Source organism: Pristis pectinata, chromosome 10 (genome assembly GCF_009764475.1).
Source record: "Pristis pectinata isolate sPriPec2 chromosome 10, sPriPec2.1.pri, whole genome shotgun sequence".
NCBI classification, from domain to species: Eukaryota; Metazoa; Chordata; class Chondrichthyes; order Rhinopristiformes; family Pristidae; genus Pristis; species Pristis pectinata.
Window position 1 is genome coordinate 9,195,520 of NC_067414.1, and position 24,809 is coordinate 9,220,328.

General features: G+C 41.1%; 1 protein-coding gene across 1 annotated transcript; it reads left to right on the top strand.

Moving 5' to 3' along the window:
• Positions 1-626: 626 nt before the first annotated feature.
• pnocb (prepronociceptin b) lies at positions 627-19,367 on the top strand. The gene is made up of 3 exons (XM_052024850.1): positions 627-677; positions 11,562-11,704; positions 18,816-19,367. The coding sequence occupies exons 2-3, from the start codon at positions 11,582-11,584 to the stop codon at positions 19,365-19,367; spliced, it is 675 nt and encodes a 224-aa protein (XP_051880810.1). The 5' UTR covers positions 627-677; positions 11,562-11,581.
• Positions 19,368-24,809: the final 5,442 nt, after the last annotated feature.

The following is a 24,809-nucleotide window of genomic DNA, read 5'->3' on the forward strand; positions in this document are numbered from 1 at the left end:
TGCAGTTACATTGAGTTAGTACAGAGTGCAGAGATGTAGTACAGGTAAAAACAAGATTGACGTTTGACTGTTGGTACCTGAGTAACTCCGTGTTTAATGACTGAGTGACGTGTAGAGTGACTGAATGAATGGGGGGGGGGGCAAATTATTGAGTGAGGTGTGAGTGAATATTGGGGAGTAGGGACGGAGTGATGTCTTAGTGAATGAGTGAATTTTGGGGGCTGGTGTGTGAGTGACGTGTGAGTGACTGAGTGACTCTCAAGGACCAGTAACCGAGCTCCCCTCACTTGACATGACCGTGTGTTGAGTGATCTGCCGCTGACTGAACAATTCAAGGGTCATAAACCGAGTGACTCTCAGAAGTCGGTGACATTGTGAGTCAGGGGGCTGATGACTGACTAAATGTTGTGATATTGAATGAATGAGGGTGAGGAGTTCCAGGAAGCTATTAAAATGCGGCTGTTCCTGGAAGGTCTGCCCTCTGCCCTCTGATCTGTCTGTGCAGTCAGGGTATATCAGGAGGGAGTGAGATACACGGGCAGTGCTAAATCACACAACCTGGTTCTGGATTGAGCCGACGGAGCAACTTGCTGCGTGTGTGAGTGTGTGTGAGGGAGTGAGGGAGGGAGAGCGAGGAGCGGAGCTCGAACAGGTACCCGGTCCGCCGACAGTTTCAGGTAGGCGACTTGCTCTTGATTTTCCATCTGACGCCGGTCCCCCCGCTCACTTTCTCGCTTTAACGACCACTGCTCGCGTTATTCCTCCCTCTTCATCCCCCAGGCTAAGCTCTAACTTCTCTCTGGGAACCCTCGCCGCCTCTCGCCCTCTCTCTCCCTCCTCCCCTCTATCCTTCTGTCATTTCACCCATGCCCTTTCCTTTACGGTCTAAATAAATAAATTATCCCTTCTCTTGCGGCAAGGGTACATCTAGTTTATGGGAACGTGCAAACCTCACTATTTTGTCCCCATTTTCCCTTCGCCAATCCTTAACTTCACCGGTGTTTCCATTGTAAGGTAAAACATTTTGTCTCCCGTCCACTCCCACTACCGCCTGTACCTGCCGCTCCCAGGGTTTTCCACCTTTATTCCCGCCCACTTCCCGGTTCTCGATGGTTTGCACTCCCTCGTTGTTTGTCAAGGTGCAATCTCTCGCCAGAAGCCACTTTCTTACAAGTCGGCAGACGGCCGGGGGACGCTGGGCGCCGGGAGGAGAGGCGGTGAGGGAGAGGTGAGGTGCCAGGATCCAGGAGTAAGCGAGGCGGCGGGACAGGGCTGTGGTGTCCGGGGCCAGTAAACAGGACCGGGGGCAAGGAGAGAGTGGAACGTGCAGATGGGGGCAGCGATGGGGCTGCTTCAAAGGGTGATGGGGTCTATGACAGAGTCCCGCCGAGCAGCGGGATCCAGGATTGTTCACTCTCCGCTGATAGCTGTAGAGCACATGTTGGTGCCAAGGAAGTTATCTCGGCTCGTCCTGTTGCTTCTCGTCACCATGTGCTTGTGTGTGTGTGTGTGTGTGTGTGTGTGTGTGTGTGTGTGTGTGTGTGTGTGTGAGTGTGTGTGTGAGTGTGTGTGAGAGTGTGTGTGTGTGTGCATTTATGCACTGAGCTTCAAGTCTGTATGCATGGACATCTGTGTTATGGACATCTGTGTAACCTCCTGTGTGACTGTGTGTTTAATGAGTGTTCTGTACGTGTGTGTGTGTGTGTGTGTGTGTGTGTGTGTGTGTGTGTGTGTGTGCGTGTGTATCTTTGGGTGGACATTGTGAATCTAACCGTAGTATCCAATCCGCCCCCCCCCCCCCCACCCCCGGCGGTAGCACTGGGAGCACAGTGCACCAGACCTACTCTTGGGTCACTCACTCAGGAAGGGCTGGCGCGATTAGTCAGGCAAGGAGAGATGGAGGGACATAGAAAGAAAGCTCTGTAACAGAAAAATGGAAAGAACAATGAAAATTAAATAACACTGATAAAGAAATGAAATGCAAAATAAACAAAAGGGGCAGGAATTGGTAGAAAGTTGCTTTCATGAGCTGTAATGACTGTAAACTCAATCAGTTTTCACCTTGTTTAATACAATTTAGACATTGACGTTTTTCACACAAAGGGCAGTGGAATTGTTAATCCTGAAAGATTATTGATGCAGGGCATCAAATGATGCTTGAAACGTTCGAGCTGATAGATTTTGTTTTGAAGTGAATGTTGGTCGGCACTATTGGTTTTCTGTGATAAAGGAACGGTTTTGATACAGGTTGTAGTTGCAGTCGAGAAGGGAAAGAGAGAGAAAGTGAACAGGAGATTCAGACATCGTATCAGGAGCCAGAATCAAAGATCAGGAACCACAGTATTCTTTCTTTTTGTGACCCTCACTCATGCAATTACTATTTCAACTAATTGCCTCCATTTGGTTTGTTTTGAAGTGTTTGAACTACTTGTTGATGGATAGTTTGCTCAGAGGAGGATACATATATTGACAAAATGAGTGTTAGCATTATTGATGATACTTGGAACTTATGTTTGAGAACATAAATGTGGGCAATACTCCTTTGAGCTTGGATGGGTTAGATTTATGCAGTTTAGTTTAATCATGAAAAGATTCAGAGACACCAGAGACTGCAGATGCTGGAATCTGGAGCAAAAAAAACAAGCTGCTGGAGAAACTCAGTGAGGAGAAAATGGACCATTTCCCTCCACAGATGCTGCCTGACCCGCTGAGTTCCTCCAACAGCTTGTTTTTTGCTCCATGAAAGGATTCACTTGGATTGACGAAGAGACACAATTTTCTCTGGTCAATCCAAACAAGGAAACATAGTCTTAAAATTAGAATCAGGCTATTCAGGAGTAAAGGAGGATGCACTTTTCTCACACAAAGAGTTAATTTCACGCCGTGGCCCTTGCACTTTATTTGTCTACCTGCGCTACACTTTTTCTGTGGCTGCAACACAACATTCTGTGTTCCGTTTTCTTTTTACCACCCTGATATAATTACGTGTGGCACAATCTGCCTGGACGGCACGCTAATAAGAGTTTTTCACTGTATCTCGGTACACACGGCAATAATAATAAACTAATACCTTGTTTAACACTGTTAAACATTGGTCAGACATTTTTCAAAGGATCCTGGAATTCTGAAGTTCCCATTCCCAAAAAGCTGCTGATGTAGATAACAACTAGTACTTGGTCGGCCCAGATAGATTCTTTTTAGGTAAAGGTATGGAAAATATGGAGTCAAGGCAGGTAGCTAGAGGTAAGGAAGAATAATACCCAGAGTTATATAACAAAGAATTATAGAATAATGTATTCTATACTTTCTTACACTAGCTCTGGGCCTCCCAAGGCACTTTACAGCTCATGCAGTAAATTTCTACATCACTGTAATTTGCAGCAGCCAATCTGCACATGGCAAACTCCCATATAAGCTGTTTTTAGTGGTGGTGAGTGAGGGTAAATATTGACTGAGATAATTTGCCTGCACTTCTACAAAATAATATTGTGGATTTTTTTTTAATATCTACCCGACAGGGTGGCTGGAGCCTTGGTTTAATGTTTCATTCCAAAGCCAGCACCTCCAGAATTGCAATGCTCAGTACTGCATTGGAGCATACATTTTTGTGCTCAGGTCATTGGTGTAGCACTTAAACCCGCAGCCTTCTGACTCAGAGGCATTGCACTAACCAAATAATAACACATTTCCAGCAGGGGTTGAATAATCTCCTATTGATCCCAAATCTCCATTATTGTCGATAGGAGCTCATCAGTGATTGTGACACAGAAGCAAGGGAAGATGGATGGCAAGGTCCCAACATAGAATATATTTTCACAAGTGAATCTAGTGCCACATGCAAACAGATGACACACTGTGTATGAAGATGAAGTTATTACTAATGCTGCAGTAGCTACTTGGATAACCATTCACTTGTCAACTAATAACAATTTAAAAGATTGTGTACTGCTGAAAATAGCCTCTTGCTCCATTGATTTGGATTTCTGCCAACAGTCTTATTGGAAATGCCCTTCAGGACTGGAAGTCCTTTTGTTTTATGCAAAGGCTGCAACTTTTACATTTATCATTAATGTATGGCAGGCACTTCACAGCTTTAACCTTTCATTGAGGGAATACTGGAAGCACCAGGAAAACCGCTGACTTTAGAACAAACAGGAAGTTTAGCATTGCCCCTAACATGAAATGAAATGAGAAACAATTCACAGGAGCATTAAATAGCAAAGACAATGATGGAGAAATGTATTTAGATGAGCTGGAGGTTACTAAGAGCGCAAAGTATATGTCTACATCCTCATACTCTATATACTCTTGAAGGACAGAGCTCCTAGAATGAAACATGATATTAGCCCATTATGGAACAGGACTCAAACCTCAGTCAGTGGGACTTATTTTCTGAAACAAAAAAGATTTAGTTACAGCACAATTTCTATTTGGTGGATTATACTATTTCTTTTTCCTTCTCATTTTCCAGTAACTAATGGAACATAGTAAAGATCAAATGTGAGATTCAAAGAGTTATAGAGTTGTACGGCACAGAAACGGGCCCTTTGACCCACTACATCCATGCCAAGTGTTTTGCCCGTCTACACCAATCCCATAGCCTGCATTAGGTCTGTATTCTTCTCTGCCTTGCCTATTTGAGTGCCTGTCTAAATGTCTCTTAAACAGAGTGATTGTATCTGATTCTACCACCCCTCTGGCAGCGAGTTCTAGATATCAACAATCTCTCCGTAAAAAAAGATCATCTCAAGTCCTCTTTAAAATTCCTTCTTCTCACCTTAAACCTATGCCCTCTTGCTTTTGATACCCCTACCATGGGAAAAAGATTCTATTTTCCCCCATCCATGCCTCTTATAATTTTATATACCTCTATCAGGTCACCCCTTGGCCCCCTTCGCAACAGGGAAAACAAGCCCAGCCTATCCAATCTCTCCCCATAACTAAAGTCCTCCAATCCAGGCAACATCCAGGTGAATCTCCTCTGCACTCTCTCCGGTGCAACCTCATCCTTCCTATAGTGGGCAACCAGAATTGTACACGATACTCCAAGTGCGGTCTAACCAGTGTTTGTAAAGTTGCAACATAACATCACAACTTTTATATTCTATGCCCATGAAATCAAGCATGCCATACACTTTCTTCACCATCCTATCTACCTGTGTTGCCACTTTCAGAGAACTATGGACTTGAACTCCAAGGTCGCTCTGTTCATCAACATTCCTTAGCACCCTTTCTTTAGCTTGTTGAGCACAACATCCAGATGCTGTCCTCCAAGAATGCCACATTATCAGAGGAGTCATCATTAAAATAAGATGTTAAATTGAGGTTGTGTCTCCCTCTTCAGTAAAATATGAAAGAGCCTGTGAGAATATTGGAAGAATAGCTGGGAGCTCTGTCTCATGCACTGACCAATATTCATCCTTCAACCAACTGCTCAAAAATAGATTATCAGGTCATTATCTCATGTCTGTTTGTACAACCACACTGACTGGCTGCTGCTCTTCCCTACTATATTAACAGTAGTAATAGTATAATATTGACTGCCATTCAAGAGTTTTTCTTTGACTATAAAATGGAGGTAATGCTGTCTTGAAAAACCCTGCTATTAAAAACTCAACTACACCTCCAGCAAAAAAGTGTAACATTTTCAGGATATTGTACATTTGTAAATACCTTAAGTTCAATTGATTTTGCTTAATTCAAGTTGAAAAGGGTGTAAAACGGTGGTGACTGTGGAAAAAGACTGAATCACCAGCAACGGTGTCAGCATATCCACATTAAATCATGCATGCAGTGACATCCTGAAGAAGCTTTCACTTTCTCTGTGTAATGACAGGGAACAGTAATAGGTTCATTGTCATTACAACTTCAAAATCCTGGCCAGTGTTTCATTGTTCCATGTATGTTTCAACTCGAATGCTCACATTTCTTATCATTTAATGTCTATTCTCGTTCTCGACAGCTTAATGTATTCCTTATATCTATGTTCTAGATCAGTGTTTTATTTCTTCTATATCTGTGTTACGATTATTAAAACCTGGGTATTATACTTTCCAATTTTGACTTGGAAGCACTGTAATTTCTCAGAAAATTTTGTGTTCAAGTTCTACTTCTGAATCTCGATCATAAAAACCTAGGCTGACATTCTAGTACTGTACTGAGACAGCCCTTCACTGTCTGAGATAACATCTTTGAAATGAGGAATTAAACTGAAGCCTTGTCTGCTCTCTCAGGAGCTGTTAAATATCTCATGGTAGTGTTTCCAAAAAGCGCAGTAGATTTGTAATATTTGTTCCATTATCTATCTGATCATAATTGCATTGCTCTTTGTGAGAGCTCTCTGTGTACAAATCACTTGCCTTGTATAACAGTGATCACACTTTAAAAGTACTTCATTGGTAATAAGCACATTGGGATGTCCTAAAGTCATGAAAGATATTTTAGAAAGGCAAGTCTTATTTTCATTTTTCTTTCTTTCATTCGTCACTTCATAAAGCTCTGTTTTTTTTGTGTCATACCTTTTGTAAGTTATGGAAAGATAGCAGTTTTGTTGTATCTTTATCCATTTTTCAGATTTCGAAATCTCAGACTGTTCTTCGATTTACATCTGTGTATCAGATAGAGAAAAATGAGATATATTCATTGAATATCTTTGTTCAAATTCTAGAAAGCTCAGGGCCATACTTGCGCTATTTTAGTATTTCGACCACATCAAGTTCAATGTTTTATTCATCATATATGTAACATTTGACAAAGGAATATTATTTGATTTGTTCTATGTGCGTGCTCATTTATCTAGTCTTCTATTTGTTTACTATCTGTCTCACTTTTAGAAAGTTTATTGCTTTATTTGTTCTATATCCATCAATTCTAGAAAGGACAGTTTTATTCACTGTATATATCTGCATCTGGTTATAGAAATATGATGATTTTTTTGTTCTAAATGTTTCATTCATAGAAGGCTCTGAGTTTTATTCTTTTGTGTCTGAGTTTTACTTGAATAAATCTCATTGCCCAAATTGGTTTGCATCTGTTCAGTTAGATAGGTAATTTTTGTTCTATAACTTCCAGTTGTAGAGGGTTCACTAATTTACTTGTTTAATTAGTGCATGCTAGAGAACCCTTCTGTTTCACTTGTAAACCAAATTTTAAAAAAACTTAGGTTTTATTTCAGATCAAATAATTTTAGAAGGTGCAATGTTTTATTTGTGCAATGATCTGTTTTCATAATAGAAACCTGAATTTTATTTGATAACTATCAGTGTTGGTTAAAGAAAATTCAAGGTATTATTTATTCCATTTCCGTCTCAGTTGTGAAGCTCAGTGTTTTGTTTACAGTGTAAATGAAATTGGTCTTTCTACACCTGGAGAACAGATTTAACATGATTAAAGAAAGTAGTATTTTTATTATTCTATATCTGATTCAGTTGCAGAAAGTAAAGGACTTATTTGTGCTAAATCAGTTTCTCTAACAGAAGGCTCATTTTGTTTTTAACTCAATTTGCTTCAGTTCAAAAAAGTCAAATTTTTATTTGTTTAACATCTGTATTTTAGTTACAGGATGCTTAGTGTTTATACACTTATCTCTGAGAATCAGCTATAGAAATCTTGTGGTTTGATTTACCTTATATATGTAATTCACTTGTAGAAAGCAGAATCTTTTATTTCTTCAATCACTCCCTCAGCCATAAAATGCTTAGTATTTTATTCAAACTATATCTGTATATTTGTTTTGGAAGGTCTGTGTTTTAATCATTATATGTGTTTTAGCTCCAAGATCAGTATTTTAGTTATCCTATATCTGTCGGTTGCAGAATGCTTTGTATTTTATTTGTTCTGTGACTGTTAGATACAACAAGTTTTTTTTTGCTTATTTACATGCTTCAGTTATAGAATGGATTGTTTTAATTGTTCCATATCTTTGTATGGAATTCTCAGCTATTTTATATCTGTGGGTCAGTTATATCGAGCTCAATGCTTTGCTTGTTTATATCTGTTTATATTATAGGAAATAACTTATTTGTTCTGTATTTGGTTTTCACATATAAAATACCAGCATGATGGAATTGTATTTTAGCCATGGAAAGCAAAGCATTTAATTTGCTCTACTTCAATTAGAGCACAACATTTCAGCTGTTTAATATCAGTGTTTCAGTTCTATAAAACTTGGTATCTTTATTTGAGATGTATCATAGAAAGATTGATGTGTTATGTATTCATATCTTCCAGATATACAAAGACTTGTTCATTGTTTGCTGTAAATCTATGCTTCAGTTTTGGACCATTCAATATGGTATTTGATCTGCATTTACAGACGAGTGTTTATTTCTTCTAGATCTGCAGTTTAATTTAGAGAGTTATACGGTATATTTCAGAATCAAAATATATGGCAGATGCTTGAAATCTGAAATAAAATCAAAAAAATGCTGGAAGTATTCAGCAGATCAAGTTGCACCTGTGGGGTGAATATAATTCTGTTGAAATAAACCTGAAATTCTAATGCCACCTGACCTGCCGAATGTTTCCAGCATTTTCTGGTATTATTTCACTGTCATAAGTGAATAATATCATTAAAAGAAAGCTTTATTTTTCATTCATTCTTCTGTTTCAGAAATGGAAAGCCCAGTGTTCAATTCAACAACAACAACAACAAACTGCCTTTATTCAGCATTTTCAACATTTCAAAATGCTCCTCATTAGGAGTGTATCAAGCATGATTTGACACTGAGCCATAAAGAGATATTTTACCATGAGAGGCATAGATCGAGTGGACAGTCAGAGACTTTTTCCCAGGGTGACAATGGCTAACACAAGGGGACATAATTTTAAGGTGATTGGAGGAAGATATAAGGGTGATGTCAGGGGTAAGTTCTTTACACAGAGAGTGGTGGGTGCCTGGAACACACTGCCGGCAGAGGTGGTGGGGGCAGATACACTAGGGACATTTAAGAGACTCTTAGAGAGACACATGACTGATAGAGAAATGGAGGGCTATGTGGGAGGGAAGGGTTAGATAGATCTTAGAGCAGGATAAAATGTCAGCACAACATTGTGGGCTGAAGGGCCTGTACTGTGCTGTAGTGTTCTATGTACTATGTTTTCCAAAAACCTGACATGAAGTTTGACTTAAAAGTGCTACAGAATGGCCTTGGTGATGATGACCTGAGGACAAGGTGGAAATGGTTTGAGCTAAAACACCTGTGGCTGTTGGTTCTATTGTGATGTCTTCTTGTTAGTTGGCTTGTCTCTGACGTCTGCTCTTCACATTGAAACATAGAGGTTAGAGATAACCTGGAGGTCTGATGCCAGTGCTTCTGACCACCACTGCTGGTCTCGGTGGTGAAAGTACATCGTACTGAGCTGAATAGCCAGATGCACTCCACAACCAGCCCTTCAGCTTTACACCAGGGCTGGCTGGCACTAGAAATGTGACTTTGAGTGGGGTGATTGACCTTGATTAGAAAGGCAAATGCAAGTAAGTGTTCTTATTTGATTGCTCGTTGTGTATGATATTTTTAAGTTAATTTATTATCTTTAAAATAATTGTAATTATTTAAATTTATTTGAGCTTATTTTAAATGTCTGATTATAAGGCACATTTAAAAATAGGTCAAAGGCCTTTGACAGTAGCATGATGTCAATGTACAGCGGCAAAAATTCAGCCATAGGAAAAGTGTGGTGGGTGGGGGCAATGGGCCATACCGAACACAGTGTGACCCATGAAACATATGTTGCCTCTGGCTTATGATTGCAAATGCCTTAATCTGCCTTCTGCACTTACGTGTTAGGTTCTGCCATCACTGAGGGTGGTTGTTCCTGGGGCCCCATCTTCCTGTTTGCTGCTTAATTGTCCACCTCAGTTCATGACAGGCAGGACTGCAAAGCTTTGATCTCATCCTAGAGGTTGTGATGATCTCTTAGCACTGTCAATAGCATGCTCCTTCCAATGTTTAGTTGAGGCCTCACTTCTAGTGCGCAAGATGCCTTGCCTCTTGATGTGCTGTCCTAAACTCATTGAAATAGTATTGGAACCTGGCTTGATGTCATGGCAGAGTAGGATATATGTTGAACTGTGAGATTGTAGACCAATAACGGAACACAATTCTGCTGATGGCCCATTAGACTGAAAGGATGTCCAGTTTTGAGGTGCTGGATCTGTCATGAATCTGTCCCATTTAACACCTTGGAAAAGAACACTATGGAGGGCTGTCTGACACTTTCAAGAAGGCAGGACCTGGGCCAGGTTATAAGAAGATTGGCAAGAACCTGAACTGGCAGCCAAGACCAATAGTGGTGCTGCTGAGCCTATCTAGGTGAAGTACATTAAAGCCTCCACCCAGATGACATTCTAGGCCCTTGATACTTGCTTCCAGCATTCCTTCCAACTGATGTTCAACATGGAAGTGCACTGATTCATCAGTGGATGGAGGTGGTAAACTTTGCTTGTGTTTGTTCTAATACCATGGGACGTCATGAGGTCAGTATTGAAGAGCCTAGGGCCACTCTCTACTGGATGTATTACCAATGTACCACCACAACTGTCTGGAATTATCTTGGGCAGTCAAGCGACTTGTTTGTGCCTTTGACAGGCACTGTGCTAGGTTTATAATGTTAGACTGTCGACACTTATTTGTATGTTTTGTTGCAATAGTGCAACTGAGAAAGCAGCTAAGTGTCTAGCAGATTGCTCAAGGCATTAGAGTCATAAATATTACGGACTTGGGTTTTTCAACAACAAGCCAGTAGTGCTATCGTCACCATTACTGAAACTAGTTTTTTTACTCCATAGTATTTAATTAGCTGAATTTAAATTTCTCAGATGTTCTACTGCAATTTCAATTCTTGTCTCTGAATCATTAGCTCAGGTCCCTGAATTACTAATCCAGTAACATAACCACCATGCCTCCTGTCCCGGGTTATAAATGTGTTCCATTTTCACAGATGGCCATCAGTCAATTTTGTCCATAAGTCAGAAAATACATGAAATCATTCGATATGGTAATCATACCCCCACAGAATTGTAATGAATGACGTTGATGAGGGCCAATTAACATGAACATTTATTTATTGTCTCCACCTGCCTAGTTACAACGGTACAGAATCAGGATGGCCCACACTCAATGGCTGGTTTTGATGGTTTTGGAGTATTAGTGGAGCATTGTTTAATAGAGTATCATTGCACAAGTATCAATAGAACCGATTGTTTGTCAATTCCTTAAGTAGTCTCCTGTGGTGAAACTGGCAGCCGGTATCTTTAAGAGACAATGGTGTCTGATTACTGTGGGGAGGTTACATGTAAACTGGTTTTCTTTTCAAGACTATTTCTCGTTTGAGTTTAATAATATCTATGGGAGCTTGTTCATACGTACGGGGTGTCCATAAGTCAGGCGTTTGTAACTCAGGGAGGGTCTTATTGCCATTCCAGCAATGGAAATATCAGTTTGTTTCTCTTTATGTATTGTGTTTCAGTTAACAGGAGTCGAACATCTTGAAGGGTATGCGCAGATTGCTGAATGAAGCTGAGGCTTAAAGTGAATGCTTAATGTTTTTTTTTCTTGCAGGTGATCCCAACTGAACCGATATGAAGACCTCTCTGTTGTCTCTTGCTGTGCTCTTCCACCTGATTTATTCTTGTCAGGGAGACTGTAAGGCTGAGTGTCTTACCTGTAAGAACCTCTATCAGCAAGAACAGTTCAATATACTGGTGAGTCTCAGAATTACTGTCTCCATTTCACTCTCTTATCTTCCTGCTTTTATCGGGATGTGTAGGAAATCCTTTTCCCCGATGCTGTTGCTTAGTCTGGGATTCATTCTGTAAATTTGGAGAGGGTGGATGTGGAGAAACTATTTCCATGTGGTTGAGTCCAGAACCATATGAAGTATAAATATAAGATAGTGCCCAACAGGTACAAGGGTGAATTTCAGAAGAGATTTTTACATAGAGAGAGCCGTGAGAACATGAAACGGATGGAGTGTTGAAGCAGAAAGGATTTATTCAGTGAAGCGGAGGCATGATACTTCCACAAGGGAATAAGGGGATGTAACTGCTTTCCAGAACTAAATCAAAAGGGAAATGTAACAGCTGATGTGTATGGAGGAAGATGATAGATGACGAATCAATCTCTTTTATATAGTGAGATAAGAACTGCCAGGACATCAGGAGGAGTCTCCTGCTGTTCTTTGAATTGCACCATAGATTCTTGACCATTACTTGAGAGGTGAGACAGGCCTTTGTGGTTCTAATACCTTGTCAGCTCCAGCAAGTAATGCTCCCTTAGCATTGCATGGGACTTCAGCTTGGATTTTGCTTGTCCCTGAAGTGGGACTTGGAACCCACTCAGAATATGTTCCAACTCTTCAATGAATCCCAATCCATGGACCAATGATATCCCTTTTCTAGAATAGAAAGCAATGCACTGGAAAAAAACTGGAAAAGCAGCAGTACAGTAATTAAAATGAGAATCTTAATATTTCTGCATGTTAATTCCTTTTCTAGTATCTCCCTTCCACGTCTGAAGGTGTTGGTTGCTTCCTGAAGTGTGGTGGGTGCATTGAACCTCAGGCAGGTAGTTTTCACTCATTCAACCATGGGTCACAGCATCACAACCAAACTCCATGCCCCCCTGTGCTTCTGGCAGGGCTCATTCGACAAGGACCAGGGATATTCTCCAGTACATTTGCCCAGGATGGATGCCAGCTGACTGGACATGGGTTACGGTTCCTACTCGGGGAGGGTTGCAGCTCCATGTGGTTTGCAGTTCACCGATATACTGATGGAAATATCCAGGGATTCCTTTAACCTGCTGAGGAAGAAGTCAAACAGGAGCTTTCTGATTTTTGAAAGTGATAAGCAGGGAGACTCCATAAACTCCAACACTTTCTCCCCACTTCACACTAGCCAGGGGAAATCACGAATCCCTGCCCCCTACCCTCTCTTCCCTTCACCCCAAAATCCCTATCACCACAGCTATATAATCTTCTGGGAGAAACAACAAAAAATCCCTGGCCGATAAGAAAAAAAATATACCCTGGAAGATTTCCCTCTTGCTCCCTCACTAGTCCAGAGACAGGTAGCCAACTCCCTCTTGCAGAGGGGTTGCCGTCCATCACACCACGTTGATTATTGGCCTCTCTGTTCTTCCTAGTGCAGGGTGACAGAGGGAGAAAGTTCAACTGTAGGCTGCGCGTAGAACTGCTGTGAAGAAACACTTCTTTCAGTGAATATGTTAGCAGGAATGGGCTGTAGAAGATATACCAGCACCTCCACTGGTTGGAAGCCAGGCCTGTGGGACTCACTCAGCAATTTCAGGTCGAAAGTGCATAACATGGTGCTCTGGTCTATCACTGCACTTATTACATTAATGAGTGTCAAGATGATCAAATTTTCCAGAAAGTCAGCAATCGAAATGTGCACAAGTCATTCTACTGTGTTGCATGAAATACCAGACCAATCAGAGGTTAAGTAAGGAGCGTAACACATTTAAAAAATGGCAGCAGGAGTAGGTCATCAAGCTCTGCCATTCAATGGGTTCAACTGTCTCTCATTTCCCTTGGTTCTGCTGGTATCTGAGAATCTATTGATCTTGGTTCGGAATGTACTTGACTGTGCATCCATGGGAGTGGGTGAATCTAAAGATTCACAGCTCTGAGTGAAGTGGTTTTTCATCTCGGTTCTAAGTAGCAGACCCTTATTCTGACGACATTGATGACGAGTTGTGACTTACCCCATGCACGCCCTCCTTCCCACCATCCCCACATGAAACACCTGTAGCCTGTTCAGGTTTCAATGAGATCACCACTTGCTTGTCTCAACTCCAGTGAATACAGGCCCATTATATTCAAGCTCTTCCCATGGAGTATTCCAAAGCCCTGCATTGGAGTGTATTATGTAGAGGTCGGACAAACCAGTTTTCACTAGAGTGTTGGAGGCTACCAGATAGAAGTATATAAAATTATGAGACATGTGCATAGAGTAGATATTCAAAGTATTTTCCCCAGGCTGGAAATGCCAAATGCTAGAGGACATAGGTTTAAGATGAGAGGGCGAAAGTTTAAAGGAGATGTGCAAGGCAAGTTTTTTTGCACAGAGAGTGGTGAGTGCCTAGAATGGCTGCTGGGAGGTGGTAGAAGCAGATATGATAACAATGTTTAAGAGGTATTTAGATAGACAAATGACTAGGCAGTGAATAGAGGGATACGGACCATGGGATTAGTTAGATTGGCATCATAGTTGGTACAGGCATGGTGGGCTGAAGGGCCTGTTCCAATCTGTACTGTTCTATATTATGTTCAGTGTGGGATAGTTTTATACCTCTCAGATTGATGTTTCATCTGCCACCTCCTTGCCCAATAACCAAACTTGTCTACATCTCTTTGCAGTCTCTTTGCATCATCCTCATAGTTTATATGCCTACTTTGATTTGCATTATCAGTGAACTTGGATATGTTATATGCATCAGCTCACCTACATCATTCATGTAAATAGTCATGTTTTTCCTCTTCAGACATAAATTTACTCATATCTTAACATTTTTCATAGATTAGTTTAAATCAGTCGATACCACACAAGTTATTCTATTCCCACCCTGATAGGACGACTCCTGCTTTCCTTGATACCAGAGTCAAAATCTTATAAATTGAAGCTGTTGTCTCCACACCACTTTCAGCCACACATTTTAATGGCTTGGCTTAGAAATTGCTTTAGGTACATTTTCTTTGGTGTTGAAGCAGTGCTGTGTGCCATCCTAAAGCTGTTTGTGCAAGTCACATAAAGAGCATGAACTCCAGCTCCAAGACTCTTGGAGAAGATTCTTAGAGACAGGATTTATGGGCACTTAGAGGAGCATTGGCTGATTAGGGACAGTCAGCATGGCTTTGTGAGGGGCAGGTCATGCCTGATGAATTCTTTGAGGATGTGACAAAGCACATTGATGAAGGTGGAGCAGTGGATGTGGTGTACATGGATTTTAGTAAGGCGTTTGATAAGGTTCCTCATGGAAGGCTCATTCAGAAAGTCAGGAGGCATGGGATCCAGGGAAACTTGGCTGTGTGGATTCAGAATTGGCTCGCCCAGAGAAGACAGAGGGTGGTGGTAGATGGAGCATATTCTGCCTGGAGGTCGGTGACCAGTGGTGTTCCGCAGGGATATGTTCTGGGACCCCTGCTCTTTGTGATTTTTTATAAATGACTTGGATGAGGATGTGGAAGGGTGGGTTAGTAAGTTTTCTGATGCTACAAAAGTTGGTGGTGTTGTGGATAGTGTAGAATGTTGCTGTAGATTACAACAGGATATTGATAGAATGCAGAGCTGGGCTGAGAAGTGGCAGATGGAGTTCAACCCGGATAAGTGTGAAGTGATACACTTTGGAAGATCGAATCTGAAGGCAGAATACAAGGTTAATGGCAGGACTCCTAGCAGTGTGGAGGAACAGAGGGATCATGGGGTCCACATCCATAGATCCCTCAAGGTTGTCACGCAGGTCAATAGGGTTGTTAAGAAGTCGTATGGAGTGTGGCCTTCAGTAGTCGGGTACTGAGTTCAAGAGCCACAAGGTGATGTTGCAGCTCTATAGAACTCTGGTCAGACCACACTTGGAGTATTGTGTTCAGTTCTGGTCACCTCATTATAGAAAGGATGTGGAAGCTTTAGAGAGGGTGCAGAGGATGTTGCCTGGGTTGGAGAGCATGTCTTATAAGGATAGGTGGAGCGAGCTAGGGCTTTTCTCTTTGGAGAGAAGGAGGATGAGAGGTGACTTGATAGAGGTGTACAAGATGACAAGAGTCATAGATCGAGTAGACAGTCAGGGACTTTTTCCCAGGGCAACAATAGCTAACACGAGGGGACATAATTTTAAGGTGATTGGAGGAAGGTATAAGAGGGATGTCAGGGGTAAGTATTTTACACAGAGAGTGGTGGGTGCGTGGAACGCACTGCCAGCTGAGGTTGTGGGGGCAGATACCTCAGGGACATTTAAGAGATTCTTAGACACATAAATGATAGAAAAATAGGGGGCTATGTGGGAGGGAAGGGTTAGATAGATCTTAGAGCAGGATAAAATGTTGGCACAACATTGTGGGCCGAAGGGCCTGTACTGTGCTGTAGTGTTCTATGTTCTATGTTCTAAGACTCACAGAAGGGTGTTCTCTGGGTTCCCTGTGTACGGCAACACTGAAACTGATAAAGTCAGTTCAACAGGGGCTTCCCTGCCATTCAGTAAGGTTTGTTTTCTTCGGTTTGTTTTCTCTCTTTTTCTGTCTTGTTGAAGGGTCAATGACCTGAAACGTTTTCTCTATTTCTGTTTTAAAATGTCCAGACTTTACAGATTTTTGCTTTGGAGCTCTGAGCCAAAGTCTTCACTTGATATATGCTGCGGGTGTTGTTTTCTCCACAAACTCCCCTGTGTTACAGAGACAGTATACCACCTGCACTGCTATCTCTAATCAATATTAGTTAAACATTTAATTAACTTATATTTCATGTTGGTAATTCACAGATTATTTTAAGTAAATCAACCAAACGGAGCATCTCCTTTTCCACTGCATGCTCACTTTCACTGGTTACATCTGTTTTTACAATGCACTCAGCTAACATTGCAATCTCTGATTGCAGTCTTTGCCGTAGCAGATACCTTGTACTGGAATTCACGGTCTCAACCTGTGAGCAACCAGCTTCCAGCTCTCAGGAATTACCCCCTTGTCAGATAAGCATTTACAACTGATGACAGGTTATTGACCTGAAACATTATCTCTGCTTCTCTCTCCACAGGTGCTGAATATTTGCAGTAGTTTCTTTATTATTTTTTCAGATTTCCAGGATCCTCAGTTTTTTTTGCTTTTTGGCTTTCTTTCACTTACAACTAACGGACTGTTGAATGATTACCTAGTAACAGCTTAACTCCTAATTGGTCAACTGCTCACCACCTTGCAGTTTTTGAATTCTAAATGAGGTTCTCGGTGTCAAAACTAAACTTCAGCTTGGCCTACCCACAACCGAATTCTCAATCTCTCACACCGGTTATAATGTTCTCCCTGAACATCATGCTCTGTGCTTTATTTCTGGTTTGCGGTTTTTCAAATAAACGCCAGTGGAAATTTGGAATTTTGATAAGAACATAAAAAAGAGAAAGAGTAGGCCACTTAACAAGACAAGATCTCTTTATTAGTCACATTGTACATCGCAGCCTGCCCTGCTATTCACTGAGTCTGGCCGATCTATTCAGACCTCATCTCCTCTTCTGTGCCAATTCCCCTCAGCCCTCAATTCCCTGATCATTCTAACATCTATCCAATCCTTTTTAAATATCCCTAATGATCCAGACTCCATCACCCTTGGGGGGGGGGGGGGGTCAGAGAATTCCGGAGATTCACCACCCTCTGCCAGAAGTTCCTACACATCTCAGTTTTAAATGACTGCCCCCCCTACCCTTGTAACTATGTCTCCTCATTCGAGACCCTCCCTCCCTCAAGTGGAAACATCTTGGCATCTACCCTGTCGTGTCCCTTTTATCCTCTTAAAGCTTAGATGCTGGGGTTCAAATGGAGCTTTCAAGACTGAGTTAGATTTTTGTTGGGTGTAGGTATCAATATAGAGAAAAGGTGTGGATCAGCCATTAACTACCTGAATGCGAGAATAGACCTGAGGGGTTACATGTGCTGCATCCATTTCTCTTAAAATTGATAAAGACATTCACGTTATCTTAGTAAGTACAGCAATGTATTCTAAACATTGTAATTTTCACAGTGATAAAGGTGCTCTCAATTCTTTAGTATTTTTAGTGAGATGTATTTATCAGAAAAAGAATCAGATTTAATATCACTGACGTATGATGTGAAACTTATTGTTTTGCAGCAGCAGTATAGTGCAAAGATATAAAAATCTATAAATTACAAAAATAATTAAATAGTGGAAAAAAAAGGAATAATGAGGTAGCATTCATGGATTCATGGACCATTCAGAAATCTGATGGCGGAGGGGAAGAAGCTGTTCCTGAATCATTGAGTTTTGGTCTTCAGGCTCCTCGATGGTAGTAACGAGAAGAGGGCATGTCCGGGATGGTGAGGATCCTTAATGATGGATGACGGCTTCTTGAGGCACCGCCTCTTGAAGATGTCCTCGATGGTAGGGAGGGTTATGCCTATGATGGAGCTGGCTGAATCTGCAATCCTCTGCAGCTTCTTGCAATCCTGTGCATTGGAGGCTTCAGTCAGAATGTTCTCCACCGTACATCTATAGAAATTTGTAAGAGTCTTTGGTGACATACCAAATCTCCTCAAACTCCTAATGAAGTAGAGCTGCTGGCGTGCCTTCTGCGATTGAATCAATGTGTTGGGCCCAGGATAGTTCCTCTGAGATGTTGACACCCAGGAACGTGAAGCTGCTCACCCTTTCCACTGCTGACCCCTCAATGAGGACTGGTGTTTGTTCTCCCGACTTCCCCCTCCTGAAGTCCACTATCGATTCCTTGGTCTTTTTGACGTTGAATGTGGGGTTGTTGCTGTGACACCACTCAACCAGCCAACCTATCTCACTCCTGTAAACCTCATCGCTATCTGAGATTCTACCAACAACAGTGGTGTCATCGGCAAATTTATAGACTTAATGTATAAAAGACTGAAACTAATAAGTAAGGGTATCAAGAAATATGGAACAAAAGCCGGAAAATGTGATCGAGGTTCAGACTGCCCATTATCTAAGTAAATAGAGTAAAAGTCTTGAGCTGAATTATCTTTAGTTTTGCATATTGCTAAAATAAATGATTTAAAGAAAAGTGTGAGATATGCTCCCCATCATTGAATAACCCGTCTTCTTGTTTTAGGTCTGCAATCTAGAGTGTGAAGGGAAAGTTCCATCGTCTCTCATGTGGAAAAACTGCAGAAATATCATCTCTGTATCTCCATTGTTACCACTGAAACTGAGCACATCTCAAGCCAGGAGCCTGCCTTTTGGTGTTGCTAGAATCTTTGGGACACTTGGAAATACTCACGACGTTCTCCAAGCTGTGAAGAATATGTCACCCATCAGGAGCACAGAAGACATCTATGATGATGAAGCTGAGGTGAACAGCAGTCCACAAGATACAGTAATGCCTTCAGACAAGAGGTCCTATGATTTCCAGGCAGAGTCACTGGCTTCCAAGCCAAATGAAAGGTCTATGAAGAGGAATCATGATATCAGCAATGCTGTAGAAAGCAAGAAAAGTTTCCAGAAGAGATATGGTGGTTTCATGGGCATCAGGAAATCAGCCAGGAACTGGAGCAATCTGATCAGACAGACCAGTCAGAAAAGATATAGCAAGTTTCTTCGGCAGTATCTTGGACTGACAACACGTTCTACTGATGACAGTTTGCCAGGCAACTTGGCTGCGTAAATGTAAGATTGTGAGATTTGATAGAGCTAATGCCTATGTTAGTTTACAGGGAAGTCAGCCTTAGCTCTAGCCTACGTCATTGCTGGATTTAATACTGACACACTTAATCTGAGAGTAAAAATATAGTCATAAACCACTCGCATCAATCTCCGAAGGCTCATTTGCTTCTAAAGGAAAATTAAGATCCTGGAGTTCACATCATTTGTTGTTCATTTAAAGAGCCATCACAATCTGAAAAGGTTTTGAGCAGGACATTAAACCAGATTGGTGGGTGGGAGGTGAATGAAATGAAATGGTGGCAAACTCAAGGACATTAACTCACCATTGATTGGATTTATCTATCTATGAATGTTGACCTTTTGGACCTTAAAAGCTGCTGCTCTGGAAACATGTCAATTGTTTAACTAGACACACATTCAATGGAGAATCACACACTGATATAACACAGAAGAAGGTGTGTCAGTTCTTTGTAAGAGGTATCCAATGATATCCTTTACTGCAAAACTGGGCAAAGATTTTACCATTTTGAAATTATTATTGAATCTGCTTCCATCATCCTCGCACACATTACATTCCAATTTGCTATAAATTGCTGTGTGAATTAGTTTCTCCTCATTTTCATTTGAATTTGAAGGTTCCTGGTATGGTTAAACCAGCCTATCAGATTGGACAATAGTAACTTCCCATCAAATTGTTCATCCCTATCGTTATCTCCTGGAAGAGGCAATTGGCTAAGTAAAAACCCAAAGCTAGTTAAGAAAAAAAAATCTTTGGCAACTCCTTTAAGTGATTGAAACTAATCCAGGGCATCACACTAATATACAAAGATCTGAAAATGCTGGATACTCAGCAGGTGATGCAGCATCTGTGAAAAGAGAAACAGTTAACATGTCTGGACAATATTGACTCTTTCTCTTCCCACAGACTGTGTCTGACTGTCGAGTGTTTGTAATATTTTATGGTTTTATTTCAGATTTCCAACATTCACAGTTTTTTGACTTTCATGTTACTTGGCAACACTTGCCTTTTCTTGGGCTAAAATGAGAAAATTTGTTTTAATCTGAGGTAATAAGATATTGCTTTAGCTTGTAATTTCTTTTTGAGCACAAGATTACAACAATGACAATACAGTATAAATAAAATAATGCATGGCACCCTGACTCTCCAGATTTCACTCATCCCCATTCTATTCTTCTTTAGAATTGTCCCAATTTTTTTGACATGGATCAGGAATTTTAAGTTTTACTCTCCTACCATACTATAAGATGGTTATTTAATGGACTTCTGTTATGAACATCAGTGATAAAAATATATTTGGTACCATAATCCCATTCTACCTTCTGATCCAATTTCCCTGCTCTATTCTTCTATATTGACACATGCAAGGCATAAAATTTCTACTGTTTTTCCAACCTTCTACATATCCTTGGTGAAAGATGGATGAAGCCCTCTCCCACACCCCAACTCCAACTCCAAAGGCTGCTTACATAGACTGCTGCTGAAGTCACAGGAAGTCAGATGAATCCTCCCATTCTTTCCAATACATAAGTCTTTACTAAAGAGGTTTATTTGTTTTTTTACCCTTCACTATCTCACCAATCCATCAATTCAGAGCTTCATTTCCCGGGGATCACACACAGAAACTATTCAAGGAACAAGTCTCATTATGATGAGAGCAGTTAGTGATAACTCATTACCCTCCTAAGGTTAGTAGGTCACATGAGAATGAAACTAGCTTTTGCAGTTATTTTACTAGATCAGGGTTCCCCTAACTATGGCAACCTTTAGTTTGCTCTGCTGAAAGGGAGACTTGCATATTGCACTGTGCTTGTCCTGAGGCATGTGCATAGCAGAACAGGTTCTTCCTCTACATGCTCCTGCTGTTATAAAGAGTAGAGATTGCGGACTGTAAGTTGGGGAGAGGTTCATGGAGTAGAAGGAAGGGCAACAGCAAGCTAAAGGCAATGATCACTAGGATCATGCAGATGGCCTGGGGATATCTGGCAAATGATAGACAGGGGAGTGGGGTGATGAGGAGATCTGCAGCAATGGGAGGTGAGGATGCAAAGTGAAAGGCATCACCCACTTGGAAGCCTGCTTGCTTTGCCCTGAGAAAAGCCCCATAAGCAAAAATGTTTGAGTACCCTTATAAAAAAACAGATCTATGTTGGAATACCATTAGACGTTATATTAAAAAACCCGGCATACGTATGTGCAGTTAGATGATCTCACTATTTGGCAGTCTCTGACTGCTCCTCCTCCTCCACTAACCTATTCAAAACAAAACTCAAGTTAAATAGCCCTAGTGTTTTAGAATTAGAGACTTCAGGACTGCCTAAGAGAGCAGACAATGGCAGCATCCTCTCCCTTATTCTAGCTGTGGTCACTGGGACCATAAAGAAAATACGGGACAAAGAAAACCAGTTCCTTCACTCACTCTACTCAACTAATATTACAAACAAATTGGTTCTACTTTGCAACTTCAATGTAGAAAATTATCCCTGTAGACTTTCACTTCTTTTAAAAACCGCCTGACAAAGCCATCCAGAGCAGGTTAGTGGTCCATTGCAATTAAACCCTGAGGTTTCTTCCCAATCCACAATGGTAATCAACCAATAGTTATATCACAATAATATTAACTCAGTGGCACAGCTCCAACTGGTTATCTCCCAGGGGTGATCTCTGAATAACTGGAGATAATGGTGACAACAATCTGGCCCTAGAAAAGATTGAAAAGATCATTCTATTCATTCCAAACATGTAGGGGATCACTCGAGCCTCTTTTCTAAAATTGCAACCATGTAAATGCTCCCAGATAAAAACTATCTGTCCTCTTGCTTGCACCCTGTAATCATCCTGGTGAAGCTATTACTTCCATTTTAATGCTATGAAATTCATTTCTTTGTTTAAAAAATATGAGAACAAAAGTAGTTAACCTTCTTGTTTTTGCCTTGTAATGAGTGAGCTATCCATGAATAGACACATTACACCTTATTTTGTGATTTTCAACAGTGAAGGCTGACTTCCCTTTCAATAGTTGTATTTAGTTTAGCTGCTGCATGCTATGTGATCAGCAAAATTATTTCTTAAACTGCTTTTTTTGATTATGCAGCCATAATAGCCTGTATTTTTGGATCTGATTAAAAAAGACACATTCTTGGTTCAGCCAGCTTGCCTGCCTGCAATTCCTCAACATTGAGCATGACCAATAAAGAGAAACTGGTTTCACTGTCACAACAGCAAAATATTTGTAATGTTGTTTGTACTTTTGACCACAGTTTTCAGCATTATCAGTGTACATAGGAAACTGAATAAATTAGCTTACTATTTATTTACTTTCAGTGTTGCAGGCAGATAATGGTTTATCCAGAATTACTCCTGTGCATTCATTTTTCCATGCTTTCAACCTTTTTGGCCGACATTAATTAAAAATACAACCCTGGTTCAAATATCCTGAACTGCTCTCACTGACAGAATTCCTTGTGCTGCATTTGCATCTGTCCCTTGCAAGTTAAATACATATTCATCAAACAGAATCATAGAGTCATATGGCACCTATCCAAAACACATTCATATACGGACATGCACTTGATCATCCACACATGCATACACACAGCAAACACATTTTACACGCATACACTGACATATTTTACACAATACTTATGTAACAATTCATGTACCAATAGTAAACATACTATTAATGAATTAAGGTCTTTATGTGCACCTCATGACTTACTTCAAATTATTCGCATAATCTTCTCCTGACATTATTTACCTCAGGGGTGTATTCAGTGGCAAGTGCATAAAATTTATTTAAACAACATAGAATCAAATTTAAAGATCCTTCACCTGCCCTGAAAGATAAAAGGCCACCATCTACCTGCCCGGCTTTGAATGCATTTTAGTCAATTCACTTCAACAGACAGTAACATACGGGTGCAGGAGGGGACACTTTCTGTTCCCCCCCCATCCCTGACTCCACTCTCCAGGCATTATTTGTAATACTGTTAAATCATCGATTTATGAAACTCACTTAAGAATCAAATCACTTAAGATGAAAATAACTTATGCTCATTCACCCTTCCAGTTATTACACAATATGGTTGTTGAAGGGTCATATTCTGTGTGGAGGTTGGTGACCAGTGGTGTACCTCAGGGATCTGTTCTGGGACCCTTACTCTTTGTGATTTTTATAAACAACCTGGATGAGGAAGTGGAGGGATAGGTTAGTAAGTTTGCGGATGACACAAAGGTTGGAGGTGTTGTGGATTGTGTGGAGGGCTGTCAGAGGTTACAGCGGGACATAGATAGGATGCAAAGTTGGGCTGAGAAGTGGCAGATGCAGTTCAACCTAGATAAGTGTGAAGTGGTTCATTTTGGTAGGTCAAATATGATAGCAGAATATAGTATTAATGGTAGGACTCTTGGCAGTGTGGAGGATCAGAGGGATCTTGGGGTTCGAGTCCATAGGACGCTCAAAGCAACTGCACAGGTTGACTCTGTGGTTAAGAAGGCATATGGTGTATTGTCCTTCATCGATCGTGGAATTGAATTTAGGAGCCAAGAGGTATTGTTGCAGCTATATAGGACCCTGGTCAGACCTCATTTGGAGTACTGTGCTCAGTTCTGGTTGCCTCACTACAGGAAGGATGTGGAAGCCATAGCAAGGGTACAGAGGATATTTACAAGGATGCTGCCTGGAATGCGGAGCATGCCTTATGAAAGCAGGTTGAGGGAACTCGGCCTTTTCTCCTTGGAGCGACGGAGGATGAGGGGGGACCTCATAGAGGTATATAAGATGATGAGAGGCATTGATCGGGTGGATAGTCAGAGGCTTTTCCCCAGGGCTGAAAATGGTGGCCACAAGGAGGACATAGGTTTAAGGTGCTGGGGAGTAGGTATAGAGGAGATGTCAGGGGTAAGTTTTTTACTCAGAGAGTGGTGAGTGCATGGAATGGGCTGCTGGCAATGGTGGTGGAGGTGGATACGATAGGGTCTTTTAGGAGACTGTTGGATGTGTACATGGAGCTAAGTAAAATAGAAGGCTATGGGTAAGCCTAGTAATTTCTAGGGTAGGGACATGTTCGGCACAGCTTTGTGGGCCGAAGGGCCTGAATTGTGCTGTAGGTTTTCTATGTTTCTATAAACTGGTGCAACATTTGAGGTTGTGATGATCAGAATCAGATCACTGACCTAAATGACGTGAGATCTGTCGTTTTGCAGCAGTAGTACAGTGTGAAGACATAAAATTACTATAAGTTACAAAAATAGAGCAAAAAAAAAAGGAATTATGAGGTAGTGTTCATGGGTTCATGGACAGTTCCGAAATCTGATTTTGGAGGGGAAGAAGCTGTTTCTGAATTGTTGAGTGTGGATCCTGTACCTCCTCCCCCTTGGTAGTAATGAGAAGAGGGCAAGTCCCAGATGGTGACGGTCCTTAGT